Consider the following 25,870-nt stretch of genomic DNA (forward strand, 5'->3'; position numbering starts at 1 on the left):
TTGGTGTATGGAGCTTTATAAAGTATTCTGTGATATTATATAAGGAAATTAGTCTAACGATATCAATAAACTCCAATCACGACTCCACAAAAAAACCTTTAATTTTTGATAACACGATGGGTCAAGGGTTTGTGAGGATAGTGGATCAGAAACACTTAGCTGGTAAAGATGCTCACCAATACGTAACTTAGTATATGATGTTTGATTAATTCTTGAATTGTGATGTTCAAGGTCAGGAGAAGGTAAAAGTCATAAGGAAGGTCAGGGTCAGAAAATATTAAGACAGAGTTAAATTGCTCTTACCAAGATGTAACTTTGTTAATTAAGTTTGATGGAAAAATCTTGAAAAGTGAAGTTATGGTCATAGGGAAAGTCAAAGTGACAAGGTCAGAAAATTATGACACAATTGCATAGCTCTAACCAATTTGGATTAGTGTATGAAGTTTGATGAAGATTTTTTGAACAGTATCTTTCTGCAAAACAATTAAGAAGAAGGTCAAGATCATAATGAAAGTCAAGTTAAAAAAATGTTGACACAGCTGAATTTAAATCTTTGAATGAAGTTCGTTAAAAAAATCTTAAAAAGTTTCTTTGAAACTAAGATAAATGCAAAATGAGGAAAAGTGGAGTCAAGGTCAAAGGAAATATTACAACAAAGTTGAATAGCTCTCATCAAATTGTTATTTTGTATCTTGTATGAAGTTTGATGAAAATTATCTTTACCAAATGCAAAATTAGGAATATGGAGTCAAGGTCATATTGAATGTCAAGGTTAGAAAATTACGACACAGTTGAACAGCTCTCACCAATACATATCAGTGTATGGGTTGCAAAAATCTCTTCAACAGTTACTTTGAAACTGAGCTAAATGCGAAATAGGGAGGTCAGAACAGAAAAAATGACACAACTGAAAAGTTCCTGCCATTATTTTATCAGTGTACAAGATTTGATAAAAAATATCCTGAATAGTTACTTTCAAACCATAAGGAATAGTGAGGTCAAGGTCAGAAAATTAAGCTCTCTCCAGTATGTATCAGAGCATGAATTTTGGTTAATATATCTTGAACAGTCATTTTCTTTGAAATTGAGCCAAGTGAAAAGTATGACAAACTGACAGACGGAAAACAAGTAATAGACAGTACAGAGACTATTGTTATTTGACTTAATTTTTGTTTTAAATCCTTCCTAAATAAGACGTCTTAACACCTAATAAATAAACAAATATGAAGATATTATCATCAATGATCAACATACTAGTTTTCAGGTGATTGGAATTGAGACCTTTAATCAATCTCATCTGTGGATGTTAATTTTACTTTACATGTTTTAGAAAATATCAAAGATCAAGCAACTCTTTTTTGGTACAAAATATTTTATTATAATGAACATATATTTCTGCTAACAAAAATTATGCAGCTGCTTCCTTGCATTTTAGGTTATATATAAATAAAACAATGGGTCACAGTCAATGTGTACATAATATAAAATAGGAATCCTGTCTATAATTTTGGAGAAGTTTAAAAGAAAACAAAGTAAAACCAAAAAAAATCCAAATTCTACACTACTTTCAGGACAAGCCTTCAAAATAATTGTTTGTATATGTCGCTGAATTGGAAGATAGTAATTGGAACATTCTTTTCTGTGTCTTAAGCAATGTTTTTTTCTTAAAAACTGTTTAATTAATACATGAAAGTCATCAAGTATGGCAAAAGTGAACCGGAGTTTAAAATTAATGAAATAAAGCTACAAATATTACTTTTTTAGAAATGAGGACTAAAACTCAAAAAGAATTCAGAATTTGGATGTACGAATTCAGTGAAAAGTTTTCAAAATGTAAAATTGCATTTACCATATTTGTAAATAAAAGTAACTCCTCTCTCAGAATTCTTCTTTCTTTTTTGATGTTTTGATTTTGTGACTATGATAAGTCATTTGTATTATTTCTTGAAAATAAATGTATAAACATGTTCATCACTGATCAAATAATTGTGGCAGTGAGGTAATCTATGTATTAACACAGCCAAAAAGTACCATACATGCACCAAACATGTACCATATATATCTAGCGCATATTTACTTTCACAATTATCTATCTAGTCATGGTCAGTGATGATTGACACTATTCAGAACATCATAAGACCTGGTAAAACACAGTCACTAAAACAAACCACTGACATAAAACACATATATCTGAACAACAACTTGTCCACAGGTCTATTGTCAACAACAGGAACACACAGTGTGAAGGGCACCGTACAGGACATCCATCCTCAGCGAATACGTGTAAACAAATTTAACACTGATTTTGACTCCTGTAGATAAAGAGAGAAATCTTTGAGAATCCAGCATACAATGCAAACAAAATTAAAACCTAATAAAGTGCACAGCCATGAAACATGACACACCCATCCACAGGTACGTCAGATGCTATTTATGCATACTCAAGGTCACAAACTGTGACCCTGACATAGCCATGATATAAAGCCAAAAAGAGGTCACTTTGATCTACTTTTGGGTTCCAACATCCCTTCACCCAGTGCATTAACTGACAAGGTTTGATGGTCATGGGCTTCAAAATGTTAAAGATATGACCCAGAAACAATTTGACTATAGATGGCTATAGAATTCAAAATGAGGTTACTGTGACCTATTTTTGGTTTCACTAGATGCACACACTGCACAAAACGATCCTGACTTTAGCTTTAGAATTCCAAAAAGAGGTCATAATGACCTACTTTTGGACATGACATACTTTTGCCCAAGAAATATCAAATGACAATGTTTCATGATTCTTGGTCTCACACTGTGCATTATACGACTTGGACACAAATTGACTATAAATAGACAAAAAATTTGAAATTGAAGTCACCATGACTTCTTTTGGATCACTACACACCTTCAACCCAAGAGGCACAAATTGACAAAAATTGATGATTCTAGGTCTCATACAGTGCAAGAAAAAATATGATCCAGACACAATTTAATTATGCATAGCTATAAAATATCAAATTGAGATCACTGTGAATTCTTTTGGGTCATGGGTCATGACCCAAAAGAAGTCACACTCATGACCCCCCACCCCCCTCCTTTGAGGCATTAACTAACAAGGTAAGTTAATAAAGGGCTCATACTCTGCAAAATATGACTATACACAATCTTATCATGTATAGCTTTAATTAATACCAAAATGATCTCATTGTGACCTAATTTTGGGTTACTACTCACCTACCCCAAGATACATCAACATAAAATTCCAAAATCAGGTCACTGTGACCTACTTTTGGATAGCAATATATCCCCCAGTAAGATGCACAGAGTGAAAAATATGACAAAGATAATTTCAATTTACCGTATAAGTAGAATAAATATGATTAAGATTACAATTTACAACTTTGCAATATTAATGCACAAAGTTACAGCATTGTTTTTCTGCCTGTACATATTACCTACCTTGGTTGAGCGAGTCTTGCTGAAAACATTCCAGAATCGCAGAGTTTCATCCCCTGCCCCTGTCACAATGGCTTCCCCATCAGGAGACATAGCCTATTAAAAAAAAATTATTCACGTGGAGATGTGTAATACTGAAGGATTTATATCTAGCATCATGTAAACAAAATACATTATTATCATCATCCCTATAATTTTTCAATGCATTTTTTTTTGAGAATTTAATTTTTTCTTTCAAAATGATATTACAGATTATGAAGTCTGGCTACTCTAATATTTTGTGCAGTTTGAATTTTTTTTTAATCAAACAGAAATTACATTGTCCATCACTGAAATCAAAGTGCTCCTGAAGTTTTTCACTAACACATAAAATCTTTCTGTTCATATTTGTGCACAGAATTTTTCATAGCATTTCAACAAAATGCAAGCTCTCTAAGATTCCCAGGGTGTTCTAACTTTACACAACCCTTGGCTTTTGTCTGATCAGTCACTGACATTAACAGGTGTCTTGTGTCAGATGGTTTCAAGATACACTCAATGAACCAGACCAAAATATATGGTGTATATATCAATGTCCCAAACTCTGAAATGTGCAACTGCTCATAGGCAAGTAGCATTGCACGAATTAGATCATAAATATTGTAAATAAGATCTCCTGTAATGACTACAACAAGAAAACAATTGAGCACATTCTGAATGAAAGAAGCAGGTGGACTTTTTCTGTAGCATTTTGTCAAGAAATGAAGAGGTATCTAGTGCATAATATCATGTTTGTTAAACCTATATGCCAGTTTCTACTGAAATATATGTTTTCTGGATAGCTTTGAAAATGTTGGGTTTCTTTTTTTACATGTAGCTCATTAATAACCCTACCTATACTTTCTGACAGATTTGTTTGTCTCTGTTGTTGTTTTTAGCAATCTTTAATCTCTTGAAGATATGACATGACAGATTTTTTAGTTTCTTTTAAGGTGAGAACTCATTCAAAATAACTTACAAAACACAGACAGTTCACTCAGTTTAAAGCAAAACTTAAACTTATGAGACCCTTACCAAATACAAAACTCTGTATGTATGGCCTGTTAGCTTGGCAATCTGAACAAGGGAAGGATATTTCCACACTAATATCTGATTCTGAGAATATCCATGAGTGCTGACCTAAAAATAAAATTGAAATGAAATTTCAATTACTGCATGCTCTATTAGTCTTTAAAAAAATACAGAAAAACAATGAACTTCTCTATATACCATCTTTAAATCTTTCTTCATAAAGATCATTTATAATTTATAAGAAACATTCTTTGTGACATAGATTTATAACCTACCAATTCATTGGAGTGTTTTGACCAGGCCAGATTGCACACTTGAGAGCCAGTGTCTACACACTGTAAGGGCTGGCAGGTCAGAGTGTTCCAGAATCGGATACATCGGTCAGCCGTACCCCCACCACTAGCCAGCAGTCCATGTTGATGAGGGGACCAGGCTATAGCCTTCACTGCAGCTAAGTGTTCATTGTATGTCTGCACAGGGTTTGTGCTAGTCATGTTCCACACATACAGTTTATTGTCATTGCCACCAGACGCTAGATGCTGGTGGTCAGGTGACCATTTCAGTCCACACACTTCCTGTCGGTGTCCGGTCAGTTTGCGGTCAGGCAGGACACATGGTGTACGAATGTCCCTCTGTAAAATCAGTCTGTCTCGACTTCCAGAGGATAACATATCCGTATTCCAAGCTAAAGCACCTGTTGTAAAGATTAAGTTGCAAGTTGATCATAGTTTACCTTGTTTGAGTTTTCTGAATTTTATTACTCTAAGGATTTCTAATCAAAACCTGTTAAAAGTTTTGTCAAAAGTTTATTTAATCTTATTATGTCTTAATACCCGATAAATAGTGATGTCATATGAGCAACTACAAGATCCAGTTTCCAAATTACAAAATTATGGCACACACAAGAATTTTACTTTTTACACTATCATACAATATTGATAACAGTTTCCATATTCTATGATTTCATATATCCTGGAAGGTATCACATTCTTTTTTGTTCATAATGTTTCGACCCTCAAATATTTTTATACTTTTCTACAAACCATTCACCACAGCTGCTTTAAACAGCTGTCATAGGCCTGAAATTACGATTTTATTAACTTTTTGGTTTAATTTTTAAATAAACATGCTGGTATGTTGTATACATAAATTTAGGGTAAAAACAGAATTTTGAAGATAGTAATTCGATTTCTTAAACATCTCACTACAGGTAGATTTTTTTTTAGCACCTAAACATTTTGTTGTTGAGATTCAGACTGGCAATGGCAAATATCTAAAATGATAGATAAATTTGTAATTGGATGCAATTATGATAAGAGAGCAGAAAGTCTTCAAACTTGTGCAAGAAATGCTAATTTGTATTTCAATTTCAACTTAAAAGATATGGGACTAAGTGGATCTGTATGTTAGAAGCAAGCCATACTGACCTACTCTGGCACTGTGACCCTCTAATGTGTTCAGTTTCTTAGTTGCTGCTACATCCCAGATTTGAACATATCCTTTGTGAGTTCCCACAGCTACCAGGTGTCCCTAACGATGAAAGTAAAATACTTAGTATCATCATTTGACATGCAAAATAATTATTTTTATTCAACTTCAAAGAAATTGCCAAACAAAAAGTGTTTGAAATAAGGATATCAAATAAAATATAAAATTTGAATTTCATCAGAAAAGTTGGCTCATGTAGCGTGTTGATTTGTGTGTTGATGTGTGTGTGTGATGATTTTTGTGATGATGAATGTGATGATGTGAGAATAACCTGATCAATCAAATGTGAAGCTTGTCTTGTAATAATTCATACACAAACACAAGAGGTGTCAAGATGGATAACTTTCTGGAACTAGTTCATGTTTTAAATTTATTATACTGCACAATATATATTAAAGTCCGAGAAATTAATTTTAATTTACATAAATATGTTTTACAGAACCTAAGCAGTTTAACTGACCCTCTCTGACCAGGAGACTGAGGTCACTGTGTCGTTGTCACTGGAGAGATCACATAATCTGGTCACCTGTAAAGGAACAATTCATAGGTATCAGTGTTTGGTTTTGGTAATCCCATCTATGGATTTTCTAGTTCCAATCATTACCTGATGCTAAGTAACTGAAACATTTCCAGAATCTCACATTTACAGTAATTACGGGGCAAAAGGACATGGACGTATTTCATACACATTTTTTATTACTTGATGCATTTTACAGAAAATTAGTTTTTTGGTCCAGCTTTGACATTACACATTTGCATAAGGAATCAATGTCTCTTTTACTAATTTTTTTAATAGATACCACTATGGCATGCATTATTTTTTGATGTATTTGGGAAGGGGGCGGGACACATAAAGTAAGTCTCATGAAATTCTTCTGAACCACTACTAACTAAAAATAATAAAAATTGAAAATATGTTTTTTCTAAAAACCATTAATGAAATTGCTTTAAAAAAATTATGCACTATATTACTGGTATACTGGATGAATGTATGAAATTCTTACTTGACTAGTGCATGCACTCCACAAGTACACACAGGTTCCTAGTCCTACACTTAGCACATTTTGGGAGGACCAGTCGACTAGATTCAAATAGAAATCATCCTGTAGTTCAGGGGCATCAAGCACCTTAAATGGAATCTTTGATATCTTCCTGACAGCCTGTAAAATGTCCATATGTATTCAGTAATGTTCACCAGTTTTTTTTATACACAAAATACAGTCAAACCTCATTATCTCAAACTCAGGACAGAGATAAAAAACTTCCAAGATATCCAAAGATTTGAGATATCAAGGTTAAAACACTTAAAAAATAAGTGGTTGGGACTTCCAAATCAATTCGACATATCCATGATATTCAAGATATAAGTCTTTGAGATATGGAAGTTCAACTGTTACTGTATGTTATGAGAAGTGTCTGTATTGCATTTGAAAGGATTCTTCTACAGTATCAGATATTATGCTTACTTTGCGTGGTGATCTCAGAAGTTTTTGGCTTTTGCTTCCCACAGGGGACAAAGAGTAAGGAGAAGAATCACTGAAGTCCAGACTTCTGCGAGGCACATGGTACTGGAAACAAAAATGTGCAATGTTTATGCAGCTTTCAAGTGTGGACTTAGATAAAAGGGGGACAACACAGTGTGTAGCTCTCCACCAAAAAGTATACATATGCTGGGAAAATTCACATTTATGTGTAATGATTAATTATCAATTTGGATTTGTTTACCTAAATTTGTACAATGGCATTTATTCATATCAAAAGCATGCTACCATTGCAGACATCACATTTCTTTCTTTAATTTTCAATCTGACTATTTTATTTTTAACCCCTCCCTCAATCAATAAATAAACTAGAAATCCTGGATCTAACCATGGCAGTATACAATTCATTTGATGATAAACTCAAGTTTACACACTATACTGATTTACATGATTAATAAAGATCACTGTTCACAGACACAAGTGAGCAAATTAGTAAAGGAAATTTATCAATAGAACTTACCCTAAAGAGATTTTGACTCTCCTTTGGAACAAGTATCTTCCTGTCATCTGAGAGATGATCATGCTGTGGAAAATGATAATAATTAAACTTTTAAGCTTAAGCACAAATTCTACATCAGTAATTTGTGCAAAAACTTTTTAACCACCAGTCCTGGTTGCTTTTCCTTTTCCCCAGATGAAACAAGCCCATCAACCTTTTTTTTAAACCAACCGATTTTGCACAATAAATTGATTTGATGATGTCCAACAATATAATTTTATATAAATACATGTATTCTCTCTCCTGAGTAAAATTTTTAAATCTAGGATGTTACCTTACTTCACTTTTGATATTTTGTAAATATGTTACTTTTATATTTTAATATATAAGGAATTCATTCAACAGCAACATATTTCACAATCCCTTTGGATATGCATTGGTGAATTTTTCACAAGCCTGACAATTTTACAAGCCTCTGGCCTGGAGCCCCCTCCCCCGAACGTGTTGTGGATACTGAAGATGTTTCTGGCTAAAAGTACCTTGAGATCTTCTATTCCTGCTGACAACAATTCATTTTTCAATAAACATGAGTAAGCCAATCCATCTTTAGCCGAGTCGTTGGCCGAGTCTTTCGACTTTGAGGAGGGGGTTGGTGATGAGGTGGGACTTCCCTGGAATCAAATACAGTTTGTTTATTCCTTATACAGTACAAATACCCAATATTAATAAAAACAGATATTCACACTGCACTAGGACTAAAGGTCAACAACTCAATATTCCATTCTCACAAACATTAATACAAATGGAGAACATTTAAAAGTTTCTATCCTGCTGTTCCTTTTTTCATTTTTGAGTAAAAAAAATTGGAAAAAATTTAATTATTACAAACAAAATGAATTGAGCAAATTTGGCTTTGCATATATATTTTAATATATGCAAGTTTTATGTTGAGTTAAGAGAAAAATATATTAAAAAATATTTTTACGCAAGACCTAGTATGGTAAAATTAATTGAATTACTTAATTCCGACTCAGAAAATGTACTTAAAAAACTTGGGAAATATGTGTTTGAATGTTTTAAAAAGAGGGAAAACTTTACTCTAAAGCAAGATTAATAATAGGAAATACTGCTGTATAGTTCCTCTTTCATATATGTATATTTTAAGTTATATTATAAAGCACCTGTGTAACACCCGTTGACCAATGTTTATATTATAAAACTAATGTTATACTTTTGTGGCAATATATGTAATGTATACGCCAATAAAGATACTACTACATATAAAAACACTCCCTGTTTAGTTTGTTTTACAGATACCTTTGAAAAATTGAAGTTGATCTGCCAGCTAGCACCTGCACGACTAGGGATGAACCTGTCACCATACTTGTCTTTGCTTGGAGAAGCTATAGGGCTGGAAGGACTAAGTCTGGGACTTAGTGATAGTGGCTGAAAAAAAAATGAATAAGTAAAGGAAAATACATAATAATGTACATTTTGTATGTACTATACCAAAATATTTGTCAAGGTTTATGTATAACCTGAAGTTGACTTCACTATATCATGTTATGTCAATCCCTGAACACTATTTAGGCATAGCACATGAAAACTACAAGTATAAAAAGAATTTTCTGAAAATATTCAGAGAGGGTTTGGGTAAATACATATGAAATTCAGGTTATGTTTTAAATTAATATAGATTTAATAGCTTATAATTCATTGTAAATTACTTTAAAGTCTGCTTTAAAGTAACTAATCAGTAAACAAAATTTCAGCAATTGTTTTATTAATAAGATACCTCTCAACCAAACATCTTGAATTTTTATTTCCTTTTTCCTTCACAAATAAAAAAAAAAAGTACCGATGCATAGGGAGAAATTTGTCCATTCTGCTGCCTTAGAAGTCTCTTTTCATATTCTGGATCCATGGATCCATCAATGTGTAATCAGATTTCACTGAAATAAAATATTCAATAATTTAATTTGAAATTATCATAATTCTTAAATGAACTAATTAACTTAACTAATAACTCATTAATATTACAGCAAAGTCTGAAATTTAAGCAGATTGTGCCAATTTAAATAAGGAGTGACCAAACATTTGATAATTGGTAATAATTCAGCACAATGTGAAGCAATCACTTATCCATGCCTCAACACACACAAAGTGGTGTACAGTTATCCAAACAGTGGAAAAACATTTTTTGCTTAAAAGTATTCAAAAGCAGCAATGTTAGGACTATCTGTTACATGGGTTGCTTATTTGATAGTCCAGGTAATGGGTGGGCTCGCCCCATTACATGTTCGCTCTGAGTGGTTTTGCTGCGAGTGGTTTCATCCCCATTATACCTGCTACCTGTAATTAAAACGTTCTAATTTTTCCATGTCTGTATTTTGGCAGTTTGCTATGACAAATATTCAATGTTTTTTGTTTGTGGATTTTGCATATGTGCTATGGAAAAGGATTTTATTGTATCTATTTAAAGCAAACAATGCAGCACACCTATTTGATTAGATTTTTAATGAAGTAAATCTACTTAGATCAAACTTTGAAAAAAAGATGGAAATTGTTGGAATAAAATTGAAATGATTAAACTAAACATATATTTTGCACATTTCAACACAGATGAATTTGTTGTTTTTTTTTCCCTTATTCATGATTTTTAAAAGAAAAGTTTGTATCATAGATCTGTCATGAAAATCAGACTGGAAATTATTATTCATTAGTATTGATTGGCAATTCATAATTGAATTTAATTATTAAAGTGCTCAATAATTATATTAATCTAAACACTCATTAATCAAACGACTTTGGCTTAAATAAACATCAAGCACACTGTATACATTTGAAGAAAATGACTTGGGGCAAATCCATTCAGGGCAAACAGGGAAACGGCACGAAACCTATCAGAGCAAACAGGTAATTGGGGCGAAACCAACTGGATTCATAGAGTGTGACTAAAATGGGTAGTAAAACCCGGGCCGGGCCGGGAATTTTGAAACTGAAAACCGGGTTTATGCTAATTACTGAAAAAATACTGAATTCTTAATCGCGAAACTTACAGATGTAATTTAATACAACAAAATGAGTCTTCGCTGAGCGTTTTAACACCAAATATTATGTTTTTCAATTATTATGAACGATTGTCATTTTCCCGTTGACTAAAATGGGTAGTAAGCCCGGTTTATTCATTTTGGTGATTTAAAGCTAATTTCACTCAAAAAATGGGATTCCTTTGTATTTTGTCGTTGTTAATTAACTTTAAGAACTTAAATATCACGACAATTGCAAAAATTAATGTCGATAATTAAAATAATCGCCGATATTTTATATCCCGAGACAATCCAAAACCAGACGCGTTTGCCCGGGACAAACTGGAATATTCCGAAAAATTGCCATCAAATAACCGGATGTACAGAATAATGTAGAATTTATTAAAAAAGTAACCTTCCCCCCCCCCCCCCCCCAAAAATAAAATAAATCAACAAATGGAGAAAATAAATGAAATATACACAAAAATCACGATAATTCTTTTTTTTTAAAATACTAATGGAGTTATGTATCTTAATGATTTTACAAGAGAAAGACTGTAGGCTACAGCTAGATTCGTATTCAGGTATTCATTTTCCTCAAATTACATATATATATCTGCAGATATAGCTTGGGGCATGTTAAATTAAGATCATGAAGATATTACCAGTAAATTTAATAAAATCTATGCAGTTGGCTTGATTCAGGAATATTTACTACTCTCATCATTATCTCGGAAATTTAAGGTTCGTCCCGGGTAAACGTGTCCGGTTTTGGTCGGTCCCGGGTATTCAAAAAATGCATTTATTTTCTGCAATCGGTAAATATTTATAAAATGATTATAATTTTTTGGCAGTTTAAGTTCATTTCGATCTATTCATTACAAAAAACTGCAATTATTTCAATAATATTAAGTACAAAACACCTAAATATGTAAACCGGATTTACTACCCATTTTAGTCACCGGGAAAATGACAATCGTCGATAATCATTGAAAAAAGTAATATTTGGAGTTGAAACTCTCAGCGAAGACACATTTTGTTGTATTAAATTACATCTGTGAGTTTCATGACAAATAATTAAGTATTTTTTCAGTTATTAGCAAAAACCCGGTTTTGAGGTTCAAAATTCCCGGCCCGGCCCGGGTTTTACTACCCATTTTAGTCACACTCGTATTCATAGTCCATAGTACACATATGAAAATAAGAATAGTCACATACTTGTGACTTTTTGTCTATTTCTTACAATTCCAAAACTTTTTTGTGAAAAACTACATATAAATAGCTTTAATAAGTTATTCTGAACAGCTTAATTAAGCTATATAGGGGCGGCTATATAGTTAATTCAAGAGATTGTGCTGGACATGATGATGTGCAAGATGCATACATGTGATATGTACAGGCGGTACGCAAAATGTACAGTTTTTTCGAGCCCATTCATCGTGTACCGGCGGGACACCAAAATTCACGGAATATGAAAATTTGTACAGTATTTTGAATTTCTCGCTAAATGCCGCCATTTCCCTCTCATTCTCGCTCGCGAGACACTGGAAACGTCACCTGTGTTTGACACTTGACCTTCTGATAATTATGTAACTAGTGTACACAAACCATCGCATGTGAAGGTGTGAACTGCCAATTAGGATAATTATCTTCCTATAAATCCGTATCAAGATACCCCTTTAGGTAGCTTTATTTTTAAAGGGGTACTTAATTATAACTGTTAATGTTTCGTAACTTGATTGAAAAAAAAATTAAGCCAACTTCTAAAGTTGATATACATGAATCTGACCCAGATCTCCGTAGATATAAAATATACGATGTTTATTACCATGATTACGCTGAAATAAAGGATATAGTTTTAAGTTTTTATGTGCTGAAATTTATGTATGATTGTATTTGCTGCTGTTATTTAACATTGCTGATGTATATATCAGTAATATAAACAAGATGTAAATTGGAGACATTGACTCTCACGTTAATTTAATACTATATAAAGCTGGCAAACAAACTATCATCTAAATTAGCTTAATTTATAGTCGATTCATAAGAACATTGTGATTATAAAACACAATATATGAAATTTTAAAGCATTCAAATCTCCATTACAACTTTTAAAATAAGACATTTGCAACAATATACATTTGTTGGTTTAGAAATAAGGTGCCTTATCAGAAGAATTTAAGTGATATTTTATACCGTTTTTTGTACCGTTTTTTGATTGGCAGTGTACAGTTTTTTCACCCAAATTCCAGTTTTTTTATGGCTCCTGTACAGTTTTTTGGTCTTTGACTTATCACATGTATGAAGATGCGATCGATCGGATATCATCTTTTGATTTAACTAAGCTTGTGAAACACATATCATTTAATGCAAAACATCGCCCACAATACTAAAACGATGATTTCTATGTTGATGTTATTTTAAGCTGTATTTGATATCTATTTTCAATATACAAAACAAAGGGAGGCAATTGATATTTTCAGACTAAAATAAACATTACAGAATGCAACTACATAGTACATAGAAGTTGAAAAATGTTGAAGAGGCTGCTTCCAATCATAATTACTTTCACCTGATAAAAAAAGATGTATTCAATCCCAGTTACAAACCTGCATATGCTTAAAATTCTTTGTTATTATCGTTATTTGTAACTGTACAGGATGTTTCTTGCAAGATGGCGTCACTTCCCGTTATGATTTTACTAATGACCCGCAAAGTACCTAATATCAGGGACCTACATACTAGTAAATAGGTCCCTGCTAATATTGACGATGGTTGAGTTGCTTAGAGCAGGATATTATTAAAGATTTTAAAATCACTGTATTTAAAAAAAACACACACACACAATGAATTTCAAATACATACAAATTATAAATTAAAAATTATATTTTTGGCATTAAGAACATTAGGGAAAAAATGGAATTTGTAAAACTCTTTGTACATGCATCATATGTTTATCACAAAATTTCCCTATCAAGATAGCCCTATTTCTTCATCCTTCCCAAATGTATTTTTAAAAACATCTGCATTGAAATTCAATGAAAAAAAATGAAATCACCTAAAATAATATAAATATATCCCCGATACTCTAATTTGACCCTTTAACTTAATTATTTATTTATTTATATAAAATTAATTTGTATCTTAAAACACGAAATTGCAAAAAGATTTTTTTAAATGCCATTTCACCTGATTTGGATAAAGATGCCCCCCCCCCCCAAAAAAAAATAAAATAAAAATAAATAAATAAATAAATAAATAAATAAATAACAAATCAAACCAAAACAAGAATACTAAGATCTGTTTCACGAATGTTATTCAAAACAAGGCTTTTAACTGGAATTAGACACATAAATAACATATAGAATGGACTTTTTTTTTAAATCGGGCTTGGCCTTTCGATTCTCTACTGTCTTAGCAACCATTCAACAATTTTACGTAACATCCGGGAAAAAACATACAACACAATCATGGTAAAAGCTGCGGCAGCTACAAAAGAAAAGGATCCTGTAAATTTTGTGCATCAAAATGCTATTTTGTGTGAAACAATAACTAAAGAACAGCGACATCAAAAATTGTACACAAACTACAGTGTAAATCCGTTTAAAAAAAGTAAGTAAAAAGAAAATTATGTTTTTCTGAAGGAGACAGGTAAGAATTTTTTGCCAATGGCAATTAAAAGTATAATACCATTTTCCTTTCTGCAAATGTATCAATAAATTGCCAGCAGATATAATTTATATAAAGGATTTGGATAGGTACACATATGTAACTGGGTAATTTTGCTAATTATTCTTTGCGATTTTTCGTACAAAATTATGAAAATATTCCATCATTGAAAATTGCATTGTACATTTCTAGTTTAGACATGCTCAATTTAGTTAATTTTTTCAAGATTAAGCAAAGAGCATCTTCTGCATCTCAGTAGAAAACTGCGAACTTAAATTTACTGATACTCTAATAAATCCAATTAACCCTTTCAAAATTGACATTTTTTCAAGTATGTTACAAGGAAATGATTTCATAATTAACAAAACTTATTAATTTTTGTCCTCTTTTTCAGTTCATGTGATCACAGGAAAGCCAAATTCCAGACATGACACAGAGGAGGGAGAAGAAGATGGTAAGTACTTAATTGCATTGTGTTTTTCAATGAAACATCCTGAACATGAAAATCATTTAGTTAATCATTTTCTTTTCATTTTCATGATTTTTTTTTTGTCCCACGTCTGACATAAGATTCTACATCTGTAGTTTAAGATGTTATAGTAAAGTCCATAGTGAAGTAAATCGTTCTTCATGTATACTCCTTAATTCAAGAAATTTTATAGTGGACCAATTGCACAACAGCTTTGCCTAAGAACCGATGACAGATATATCAAACATGTAAAATTTAATTTCCGATACGTTAGCACAGAATGTTTTATAGTTGAAATGAAACTTGTCCCATCCAACAAATTTATTTGTTTAATTACCTCTCGTCTTCCTTTCCTCAACAGTTCATTTCAAAAATGTGATCAAAAGAGCTAACCAAGAACCAGTGAAAAAGTATGTCTACCCCCAAACAGAAGCTCAGGAAGTAGGATGGATTACTAAGCCTCTGGTAAGAGAAAAATAATTTACAGGAAAATTTAATATCAAACAGTTTTATTATAAGTTTAAGAAAAACTTTTTATTAACCAATATTTTTATTTGTTTTTAAAAATTTTGATGAAACTAGGGACAATTTTTCTTGAGATTTTGAGATTGATGTACAATGCAAATTAAGACATCTTCAATTTTTTCAGGGGGGGGGGGGGGGGTGGGGGGGGGGGGTTATGAACTAACTGTTAAGAACAAAATCCTTTACATATATTTTTGCCTCAGGTTAAATAAATAAGCTTTTTATGCATTTTAATTACAGATTGACTCTGATAGGTCAGATCGCAGGCTCAACTTTTACAGACAAAATACTCCTATCACTAAATATATGGACGCTGCCTGGAGAGTAAAGGAACAAACAGAGAACATGAACTAGGGAAATGTGTTTTAATTTACATGTCTTAATATTCATTTATTGTAATCATTGCAATCATATAAATTGTTACTTTGTGCTTGGAGTGCATGGCAAAATAGGACATTCTGAAAATTGTGAATGTGAAGCAGGGGTGCTGAGGCCATGTCTAAATAAAGCTGTTATTTGTTATAAATAATGCGGGTTCTTATGTAAGAATGTGCAACACCTATTTTATGTACAGTCATAATTTTGTGGAAATAAAATAACACGAACATTTCTTTAGAATTTATTGGAACATGCATGCATACATACATGTTAAAAAAAGAAGTAAAAATTTATATTAATTTTTGTAATCTTAAAGCACAAAAATAACAAAATCTTGACTTTGCAGTATTCCTTTGTGTTGATCCCCCCTCCCCCAAGAAGATTTATAGTTACAGATCCTCCAGGATAGTTCACATGGCATTTCAGTCAGAACACATATGTGAAGTTCACCAGCACCGTTTTCATAACAAAAACAACAACAGATGAGTGGTGAATTACTACATTTCACTTCCTTTTTTTACTTTTGGCAGAAAGTCTCCGTGATTTGCCAGGTCTTTTATTTTTATTGCCCTAAAAAAAAAAGAAATAAAAAGTGAAGCAGTAGAAAAAATATAAATTTATTAGAGACAGGTTATCTATTAATTGAAAATTTTCTACAGTACAATTGCTTCAAACACTTCCTATTGTATAAGATACAGTCAAACCTCAATGTCTCAAACTCAATGGAACTGAGTGTTTGAGATATTGAGGGTAAAATACATCAAAGAAAAGTGTTTGGGACTTCCAAATGACTTTGGCATATCCATGGTATTTGAGATATTGAAGTGTCAGATACCAGTACTTTAAGTACAGCTGTATGTTAATGCATGTATGGCATTCTATATATAAACTATGCCATTGACAGCTAGGAACAATAAAAATATAATTATTTAATGAAATTTTGAATAGCTATTTACATGTACATCAGAGAAGATTACGAGTGTATATAGTTGAATAAACAAAGCACTTACTGGTTTAGGTTTGCCTGGTTTTTTCTGGTTTATTTTTGGTTTGAATCCAGACATATCAGAGGCACTGTTCTTGGTGTTCATTTTAGATCTCTTTTTCTGTCCTCCAAACCCAAATTTCTTATTTTTATATTCTCTTTTCTTATTTTGCCTAAGGTAAAGTGGTTCAAAATTAATAACCAGATATGGATAAAAAAAATTGAAATACAAATGAAAAAAATATTATCAAAACCTATACATATGAGAAAGGCTGAGAAAATAAATACAAGAGGCCCATGGGCCACATCGCTCACCTGAGTAACTTTGGCCATGCTGTTCATTACCAGACTCCCCCCTTGTAATACCTATTGTGGCCCCACCCTCCCCCAGGGGCCATGATTTGAACAATTTAGAATCTACACTACCCCAGGATGCTTCCACATAAGTTTCAGTTTTTCTGGTCCAGTGGTTCTTGAGAAGATTTTTCCTATATATTTCAATGTAAAACTTGGGATTCCCCCTATTGTGGCCCCGCCCTATCCCCTGGATCATGATTTGAATAATTTAGAGTGTACACTACTTGAGGATGCTTCCACATAAGTTTCAGCTTTTCTGGCCCAGTGGTTCTTGAGAAGAAGATTTTTAAAGATTTTTCCTATATATTTCAATGTAAGACTTGTATTTCCTATTGTGGCCCCGCCCTACCCCCGGGGGTCATGATTTGAACAATTTAGAATCTACACTACCCCAGGATGCTTCCACATAAGTTTCAGCTTTTCTGGCCCAGTGGTTCTTGAGAAGAAGATTTTTAAAGATTTTTCCTATATATTTCAATGTAAGACTTGTATTTCCTATTGTGGCCCCGCCCTACCCCCGGGGGTCATGATTTGAACAATTTAGAATCTACACTACCCCAGGATGCTTCCACATAAGTTTCAGCTTTTCTGGCCCAGTGGTTCTTGAGAAGAAGATTTTTAAAGATTTTTCCTATATATTTCAATGTAAAACTTGTATTTCCTATTGTGGCCCCGCCCTACCCCCGGGGGTCATGATTTTTACAATTTAGAATCTACACTACCCCAGGATGCTTCCACATAAGTTTCAGCTTTTCTGGCCCAGTGGTTCTTGAGAAGAAGATTTTTAAAGATTTTTCCTATACATATTTCAATGTAAAACTTGGATTCCCTATTGTGGCCCCGCCCTACCCCCGGGGGTCATGATTTAAACAATTTAGAATCTACACTACCCCAGGATGCTTCCACATAAGTTTCAGCTTTTCTGGCCCAGTGGTTCTTGAGAAGAAGTTTTTTAAAGATTTTTCCTATATATTTCAATGTAAAACTTGTATTTCCTATTGTGGCCCCGCCCTACCCCCGGGGTCATGATTTGAACAATTTAGAATCTACACTACCCCAGGATGCTTTCACATAAGTTTCAGTTTTTCTGGCCCAGTGGTTCTTGAGAAGAAGATTTTTAAAGATTTTTCCTATATATTTCAATGTAAAACTTGGATTCCCTATTGTGGCCCCGCCCTTCCCCCGGGGGTCATGATTTGAACAATTTAGAATCTACACTACCCCAGGATGCTTCCACATAAGTTTCAGCTTTTCTGGCCCAGTGGTTCTTGAGAAGAAGATTTTTAAAGATTTTTCCTATATATTTCAATGTAAAACTTGGATTCCCTATTGTGGCCCCGCCCTACCCCCAGGGGTCATGATTTTTACAATTTAGAATCTACACTATCCCAGGATGCTTCCACATAAGTTTCAGCTTTTCTGGCCCAGTGGTTCTTGAGAAGAAGATTTTTAAATATTTTTCCTATATATTTCAATGTAAAACTTGGATTCCCTATTGTGGCCCCGCCCTACCCCCGGGGGTCATGATTTTTACAATTTAGAATCTACACTACCCCAGGATGCTTCCACATAAGTTTCAGCTTTTCTGGCCCAGTGGTTCTTGAGAAGAAGATTTTTAAAGATTTTTCCTATATATTTCTATGTAAAACATTGATTCCCTATTGTGGCCCCGCCCTACCCCCGGGGGTCATGATTTGAACAATTTAGAATCTACACTACCCCAAGATGCTTCCATATAAGTTTCAGCTTTACTGGCCCTGTGGTTCTTGAGAAGAAGATTTTTTAATGACCCCACCCTATTTTTGTCTTCTCTTGATTATCTCCCCTTGTGAGGGGACTTGGCCCTTCATTTTAACAATTTAAATTCCCCTTCACCCAAGGATGCTTTGTACCAAGTTTGGTCAAAATTGGCCCAGTGGTTCTTGAGAAGAAGTCAAAAATGTGAAAAGTTTACAGACGGACGGACAGACAGACAGACGGACGGACGGACGACGGACAAAATGTGATCAGAAAAGCTCACTTGAGCCTTTGGCTCAGGTGAGCTAACAATGTATATATGTGTGTATGCATTCTTTTATTAGAGAAATTTACTTAAAATTTTTCCTCATGATTAACATTTCTGTGTGCCAATATTCATTTAAAATACCAGTACATGTACTTTCAAAAAACTTTAAGATAACATTTACATGTATGTTAACATTTAAACTAGAAATGAAAATGAATGACTCAATGAAAAGGAAAATTACTAATGTCTAAATTAAGGACATTTATTTACATGTACCGTATACGTTATGATTCTAAATGAATAGACATTTTCATATTTTGTCTAAATAAGTGTGATTAATGCATTTAAATGTATGTTTAAATGAGGATGCTATTTATAAGGATAACATTTACATGTATGTCTAGAAGAGAATGACATTTACATGCATGTCTAATGAGGATGACATTTACATGTACATCTAATGAGGATGACATTTACATGTACGTCTAATGAGGATGACATTTACATGCATGAATGATGGGGATGATATTTACAAGTATGTCTTAAGATTATCTGCATAAAATACCACAAAATCAGAACTCTTAGCGTGCAGTGTATAGAGGGCTCTTAAGTCAGACAGAAAGACATCTCCAACTCTATTATTTACAATTTGATTGATTTATCTCATACCTGAGTAAGTTTCTTGCTACAGATAACATATTTTTTTAACTTTTGTAATGTACATTTGTTAATTGGATTTTACAAAAGAAAATTAATAAGGTCAGACATGGTCATAATTCTTCCAATGTTTAAACTGCAACACTTAGATAAGATTGTAATAGTTACAGTTCTCAAGCAAGGTCAATTCACTAAAGTAGTAATATTAGAAAACGCTCAAGAACTGTAATTCTGTTTCAACAAGCTTTCATACATGCCAGTATCTTTTTAAATCTTTCAGTAATATTGTACCTAAGTTTATCTGTGTTTTTCTTGTTTAGTTTGTTTCTTGACTCCCCTGGCAGATCTTCTAAGAAATCCAGTTTGTCTTTCTGTCCCTTACGATATTTTTTGACAGCATCAAGCATTTCTTTTTTCTCCTTCTGTCGTTTCTGAAGAACTTCCACTTGGACCTACAGTGTAAAATACTGATGAACTAATGATAAAAGCTATAACTATAAACAGCTATTTTATCAACTTCTTTCATCTAATGCACCATTGGCATATCTTTTTTTTTAAAATCCTTAATCAAGTATAAACAAGGTAAACCTACCTTTTTACCATATTTTCTAAGTTCTCTAAGTTTCTTGGCTTTTTCTGATCTTTCCATGGCTGTTTGCTTTTCCAACAACTTTTCCCTTACCTGTACAAATTTAAGCATACATAGATTCATACAATGTCTAAATGAATCGCATATATGGGAATACCATCATGCATTCATTTGTCATTTACATGCAACAAGCACTCAAAAGGATATGTTTATTGTTTAAGCACATCAAGAACAGAACTGCAAATGAAACATAAAGAAAATCACTTCATATTTCAGATTAATAACTGCTACAGATTTCTTCAGGTTTGGGACCAAAAGCCTCCAGGAAAAAGTCTGAGTCATACATAGGTTTGACAATGACATGGATACTTAACAAAAAGTCATATTTAACTTTAAAGAAGCTTACCCATACAGAGATATAAAGTGGTATGTTTTTTCTTCTCATGTCAGCCTACTCTTTATAAAACTTTAGAAAAGATGTTTGTTTGACATATCTAATAAATCTTACAATATCATCCCATCACAGTTTGCAAAGTGAAACAAATTTCCCTTATTAAAAATAGAATTTCTGAACTTCTGCAAAAGATAAATTATTAGTAATGCAAGTTTTTAAGTTAACTAAATGCATACTCGTTTCATATGATCGTCAGACTTTGCCATTTGTGCGAAGTAGTCCTCTGGTCTTTTAGTGGGCAAATTCATACTGTGAAGTCTGGGTATTGCCTCTAAAACTGTGGCTTGTGCTTGGCAATAGCTGGACAAAAAATAAGATTTTTCAAGAAAAATCTCAGAGATACATTAATAAATTCATATGTTGTGATAATATAAATTCACATGTTGTGATAATATTGACACTGATTTAAGTTCTTTTATATTTTTTTTTAACCTTTAGTTGTCTATAGAGTATGAAAGAAATTTGTTTAAATCAGAAGTCTCTCATGAGACTGTAGCTCTAGTGGTTTATTCTTAAAGTAGAATTGTGTGTGTGTTTATGTTTTCCTTCTGACTTTTGAATTTTTAGTGAAAAGTAACAACATTCTTTATTTAAAACAGAAAATATGGAGGCAGGTACATGTTAAAATGATGATAAAAAAGTATTGTAAAATACACATAGATAAAGACATTTTCTTTTTTGAAATAAATCTAGAAGAAAAAATACACTCTATAAGATACTGATCTGTAGATATTGTTTGTTTTGATGATGAACTGAGCCCTAAGATTAGCAACAGTACTGGAAATGTTAGAGTAAAATCAATTATTTTGGCTTACAATCGCAGTTCACGTTTGAAGTCATCATGGACATCTGCTTCACTCTGACTAATGAGGTCTTTGTGGCCTGTTGCTGGTTTACTGGTCACATCTAAACGTTCCACCCACGGAAGATTTTTCTTTATTGCTGACAATTTTTGCTTCAAGCCTGCCTGCAAAATCAGACATACATTAACATTATCAGACTACCGGTATAATTTAAGTACATATTACACTCTTCCTATCATTTTTTTCTCCCTCACAAAGATCATTATTCTTTGAGTGTCTTTTACAGCCTAATTTATAAGCGAACATATGAGAGACTTTTCAAATGGAAACACTGTGGTTATATTAGACACATGCATCAAGTTTCAATACAAGGAATGCAATAAATACAAGAGGCCCATGGGCCAAAATGCTAACCTGAGTCACCTTGGCCCCACTGTTCTGCATCAGATTTTTTCCCCAATATACATGTACACTGTATTCCTATGTAAAATTTTGATCAACTTTTATGGCCCCACCCTTTATAGATGGATTGTGATTTGAACAAAAATGAATCTACACCACTAGAGGATGCTTCCACATTCATCATAGCCTTGCTGTTCTTGAGTAGAGGAGTTTTAAAGACTTTTCCCTATGTAATCTCTACTGTGGCCCCACCCTACCCCCAACCATGATCAGAACAATTTAGAATCTACACTACCTCAGAAAGCTTCCACATAAGTTTCAGCTTTTCTTGTCCAGCAGTTCTTGAGAAGGTTTTTAAAGATTTTTCCTACATATTTCAATGTAAAACTTTGATTCCCAATTATGATCCCACCCTACTCCCAGGGGCTATTTTGTAAACAATTTAGAATCAACACTACCTTAAGAAGCTTCCACTTAAGTTTCAGCTTTACTGGCCCAGTGGTTCAAAAGAAAAAGTTTTTTAAAGATTTTTTTCTATATACATTTATCTCAACATAAAACTTTGATTCCCTATTGTGGCCCCACTCTACCCCAGGGGCCATGATTTGAACAATTTAAAATCTACACTACCCCAGAAAGCTTCCACATAAGATTCAGCTTTTCTGATTCAGTGGTTCTTGAGAAGAAGATTTTTAAAGATTTTTCCTATATATTTCAATGTAAAACTTTGATTCCCTTTTGTGGCCCCACCCTACCCCAGGGGGCCATAATTTGAACAATTTAAAATCTACACTACCCCAGAAAGCTTCCACATAAGATTCATTTTTTGTGATTCAGTGGTTCTTGAGAAGAAGATTTTTAAAGATTTTTCCTATATATTTCAATGTAAAACTTTGATTCCCTATTGTGGCCCCACTCTACCTTCAGGGGCCATGATTTGAACAATTTAGAATTTATACTACCTTAGAAAGCTTCCACATAAGCTTCAGTTTTTCTAGTCCAGTTGTTTTTGAGAAGAAGATTTTTAAAGATTCCTATATATTTCAATGTAAAACACTGATCCCCTATTGTAGCCCCATCCTATCCCCAAGACCATAATTTGAATAATTTAGAATCTACACTACCTCAGAAAGCTTCCTCATTAGTTTCAACTTTCAACTATTCTAGCCCAGTTGTTCTTGAGAAGAAGATTTTTTAAGATTTTTCAAATACATTTCAATGTTAAACTTTGATTCCCTACTGTGGCCCAACCCTACCCCCCAGGGACCATGATTTGAATAATTTAAAATCTACACTACCTCAGAAAGCTTCCACATAAGTTTCAGCTTTTCTGGCCCAGTGGTTCTTGAGAAGAAAAATTTTATTAAAGACTTCTCTAACATATTTCAATTTAAAACATTGATCCCCTACTGTGATTTTAGGCTTCGTCAAGGTGAGCTAGAAAATTAAGTGAGGTTTTACCAAACACTGGCTTTAATTCAATACTGAATTACTGATAAATAATCATGATAATGTGAAAATTGTTTCATATGAATTGCCAGCTAAAATAACCATTCAGAATGATGTAAAAAACACATCAAGAGGCAAATGTGGGCATGCATTGTTTCCAAAATAAGACACACAACATTTATCATTATATTTTTCTGCACCAACTAACACATGTACCATCATCTGCACTCATGTGATAACCTTTATCTGCCATATAGAGGATATTCAATGTTTTATAGTTGGATATGGAATTTATTTCATGAGTGGGACAGGATTTTTTTTAGTACAAAGCACAAGTGGAATGTTAAACAATCCTGTTTCACAAGTGAAATAAATTCCATATTTAACTACAAAACATCGAATTTTCTGTTTATAACAATTTCTTTGATTTTTCTTTTGCCTTTGTCTTTTTTAATGAGTGTCGTGGGCTGTGATGTCATATATAGTTAAAAGATTGTGAGATGTCATAGCTGAGCAATTGTGAGATTGAAAATTGTACACATGTATTTTAATAACAATTTTGAGAAACTTTTGCAGTTTTAGTCTTGCAATTTACTCTTGCTATCTTTTTAAAAGGCCTGGGATAACCTTTTTTTTTAAGAACAATGTCATACTCTTCATGAAGGGAAGGAAAATCAAGAATTTTGCTGCACTTTTGATTTTTCATTTTTTCACAGTGTGAAAAGACATCACATTTGTTCCATTGATAAGTTGCAGTATTTCACTGTTGAGAGTGAAAAAAGCAGATGTTTTACTATTCTGAATCATTATTATGATATTATTCATTATTAAAATCAGATCCTTTGATCCGCTCACATAGATCGCTACACAAGGATCTGAAGAAACTCCATTTAGGGTCATCTCCTGGTGACCTTTCTAATAAAAATATTCATTAAAATTTTGACCAATCAGAGAGATCATACTTAAGGGACATTCCAGAAAATGAATGTAGAAGTGAAAGTAGCTGTGGAGAAGATCTTATCGTTTCGTACAAAACAAAGAGCTAAAAAAACAAGGCAAAGGCAAATATTACATATATTTCTGTAGAGAAAAGACTGTGGTCATTCTTTTGACAGGCTACGGAAACCAGGTCATGATTTTCCATTCGTGTATCAACAGGGCTTTCACTTCTGTAACTGAATTCCGAGATACTTCTAAATTCTCGGAAACAAACCTTTGAAAGGTCACCAGGAGATGACCCTGATTGGGGTTTCTTCAGATCCTTATATAGCGATCTAAGTGAGCGGATCAAAGGATCTGATTTTAATCATATTGTCATTAGTGCAACTTCTATAAAAACCTATAATTAAAAAAATGAATATTAATGACTCTTGTTAATCTAAATGACTTACTATATTGTTTACAATCTTGGATTCTGCAGGAAGTTCAAGATTTAATCCTGGTTTCAGCTTTCCAGCAGCAAATGCCTCTTGCAACTAAAAGCAAAACCAAAGAATTCTACATTAAAATTTTGCATAGAAATGTGCCATGTGTAATTATTTTCATTGGTGTACTTTAAAAGAAATTAACGTCAACATAGAGTTGCATCAGTTTTCATGATACAGGGTTGATTTACTATACAATTTTACTGAAAGATTGACGAAATAAAGAAACTCTTATGGTCAAAATGAAATAGTCAAAATTAAAAGTGCTGATAAGTTTTCAAGAAATATTTTCGCACCACATATATTGGTGGCAGATAATAACCACAATTACAAACCTCTTCATCTGAATCAGAACTTTCCATTCCCGAAAATGATTCTTCTGAATCCATGGCTATGATACCAGTTCTAGACGTTTACTCAATATTACTTAGCTAATCCACCTAAAAATTAAAAAGAGGAATTTCAATGCAAATCTTTGATTTCTAGGAAGTTAATTCCATAGAATGAAAAGAATAAGCATTCTTTTTAAGGAATTTCACACAATAAACTAAATACTGATGCCCAAAAATACCCAAACACTGACAACGTCTGTGACCCAGGAGAGCAAATCAGGGAAGATAACTATCAGAAGTATTTCGAGCGCGATTGAAATTAAGCAAAATATAGATGACTGAATTTAACGTTTGAATAATTTTCAAGTTAGAAAAATT

General features: G+C 32.9%; 3 protein-coding genes across 3 annotated transcripts; 1 reads left to right on the forward strand and 2 right to left on the reverse strand.

Annotated features, from left to right (window-relative positions):
* Positions 1 to 1,354: 1,354 nt before the first annotated feature.
* Positions 1,355 to 13,678, reverse strand: LOC133184345 (fizzy-related protein homolog). Its single transcript, XM_061319389.1, has 13 exons — positions 13,604 to 13,678; positions 9,824 to 9,917; positions 9,283 to 9,411; positions 8,505 to 8,636; positions 7,987 to 8,049; positions 7,452 to 7,553; positions 6,990 to 7,145; positions 6,446 to 6,511; positions 5,925 to 6,027; positions 4,773 to 5,191; positions 4,501 to 4,605; positions 3,451 to 3,543; positions 1,355 to 2,312 (listed from the first exon to the last, which is right to left on the reverse strand). Exons 2-13 carry the CDS (start codon positions 9,887 to 9,889, stop codon positions 2,271 to 2,273), a joined length of 1,476 nt encoding a protein of 491 aa, XP_061175373.1. The 5' UTR covers positions 9,890 to 9,917; positions 13,604 to 13,678; the 3' UTR covers positions 1,355 to 2,270.
* A 737-nt stretch (positions 13,679 to 14,415) lies between these two features.
* LOC133184347 (cilia- and flagella-associated protein 144-like) lies at positions 14,416 to 16,267 on the forward strand. The gene is made up of 4 exons (XM_061319391.1): positions 14,416 to 14,606; positions 15,058 to 15,117; positions 15,494 to 15,597; positions 15,898 to 16,267. The coding sequence occupies exons 1-4, from the start codon at positions 14,465 to 14,467 to the stop codon at positions 16,009 to 16,011; spliced, it is 420 nt and encodes a 139-aa protein (XP_061175375.1). The 5' UTR covers positions 14,416 to 14,464; the 3' UTR covers positions 16,012 to 16,267.
* Positions 16,265 to 25,582, reverse strand: LOC133184346 (probable rRNA-processing protein EBP2). Its single transcript, XM_061319390.1, has 8 exons — positions 25,496 to 25,582; positions 25,128 to 25,211; positions 21,898 to 22,049; positions 21,259 to 21,382; positions 20,632 to 20,721; positions 20,331 to 20,491; positions 17,046 to 17,193; positions 16,265 to 16,605 (listed from the first exon to the last, which is right to left on the reverse strand). The coding sequence occupies exons 1-8, from the start codon at positions 25,547 to 25,549 to the stop codon at positions 16,540 to 16,542; spliced, it is 879 nt and encodes a 292-aa protein (XP_061175374.1). The 5' UTR covers positions 25,550 to 25,582; the 3' UTR covers positions 16,265 to 16,539.
* Positions 25,583 to 25,870: the final 288 nt, after the last annotated feature.

This window comes from Saccostrea echinata, unplaced genomic scaffold, assembly GCF_033153115.1.
Source record: "Saccostrea echinata isolate AGI-Se365-2 ecotype Australia unplaced genomic scaffold, CSIRO_AGI_Sech_v1 ptg000010l, whole genome shotgun sequence".
In the NCBI taxonomy this organism is placed as follows: Eukaryota; Metazoa; Mollusca; class Bivalvia; order Ostreida; family Ostreidae; genus Saccostrea; species Saccostrea echinata.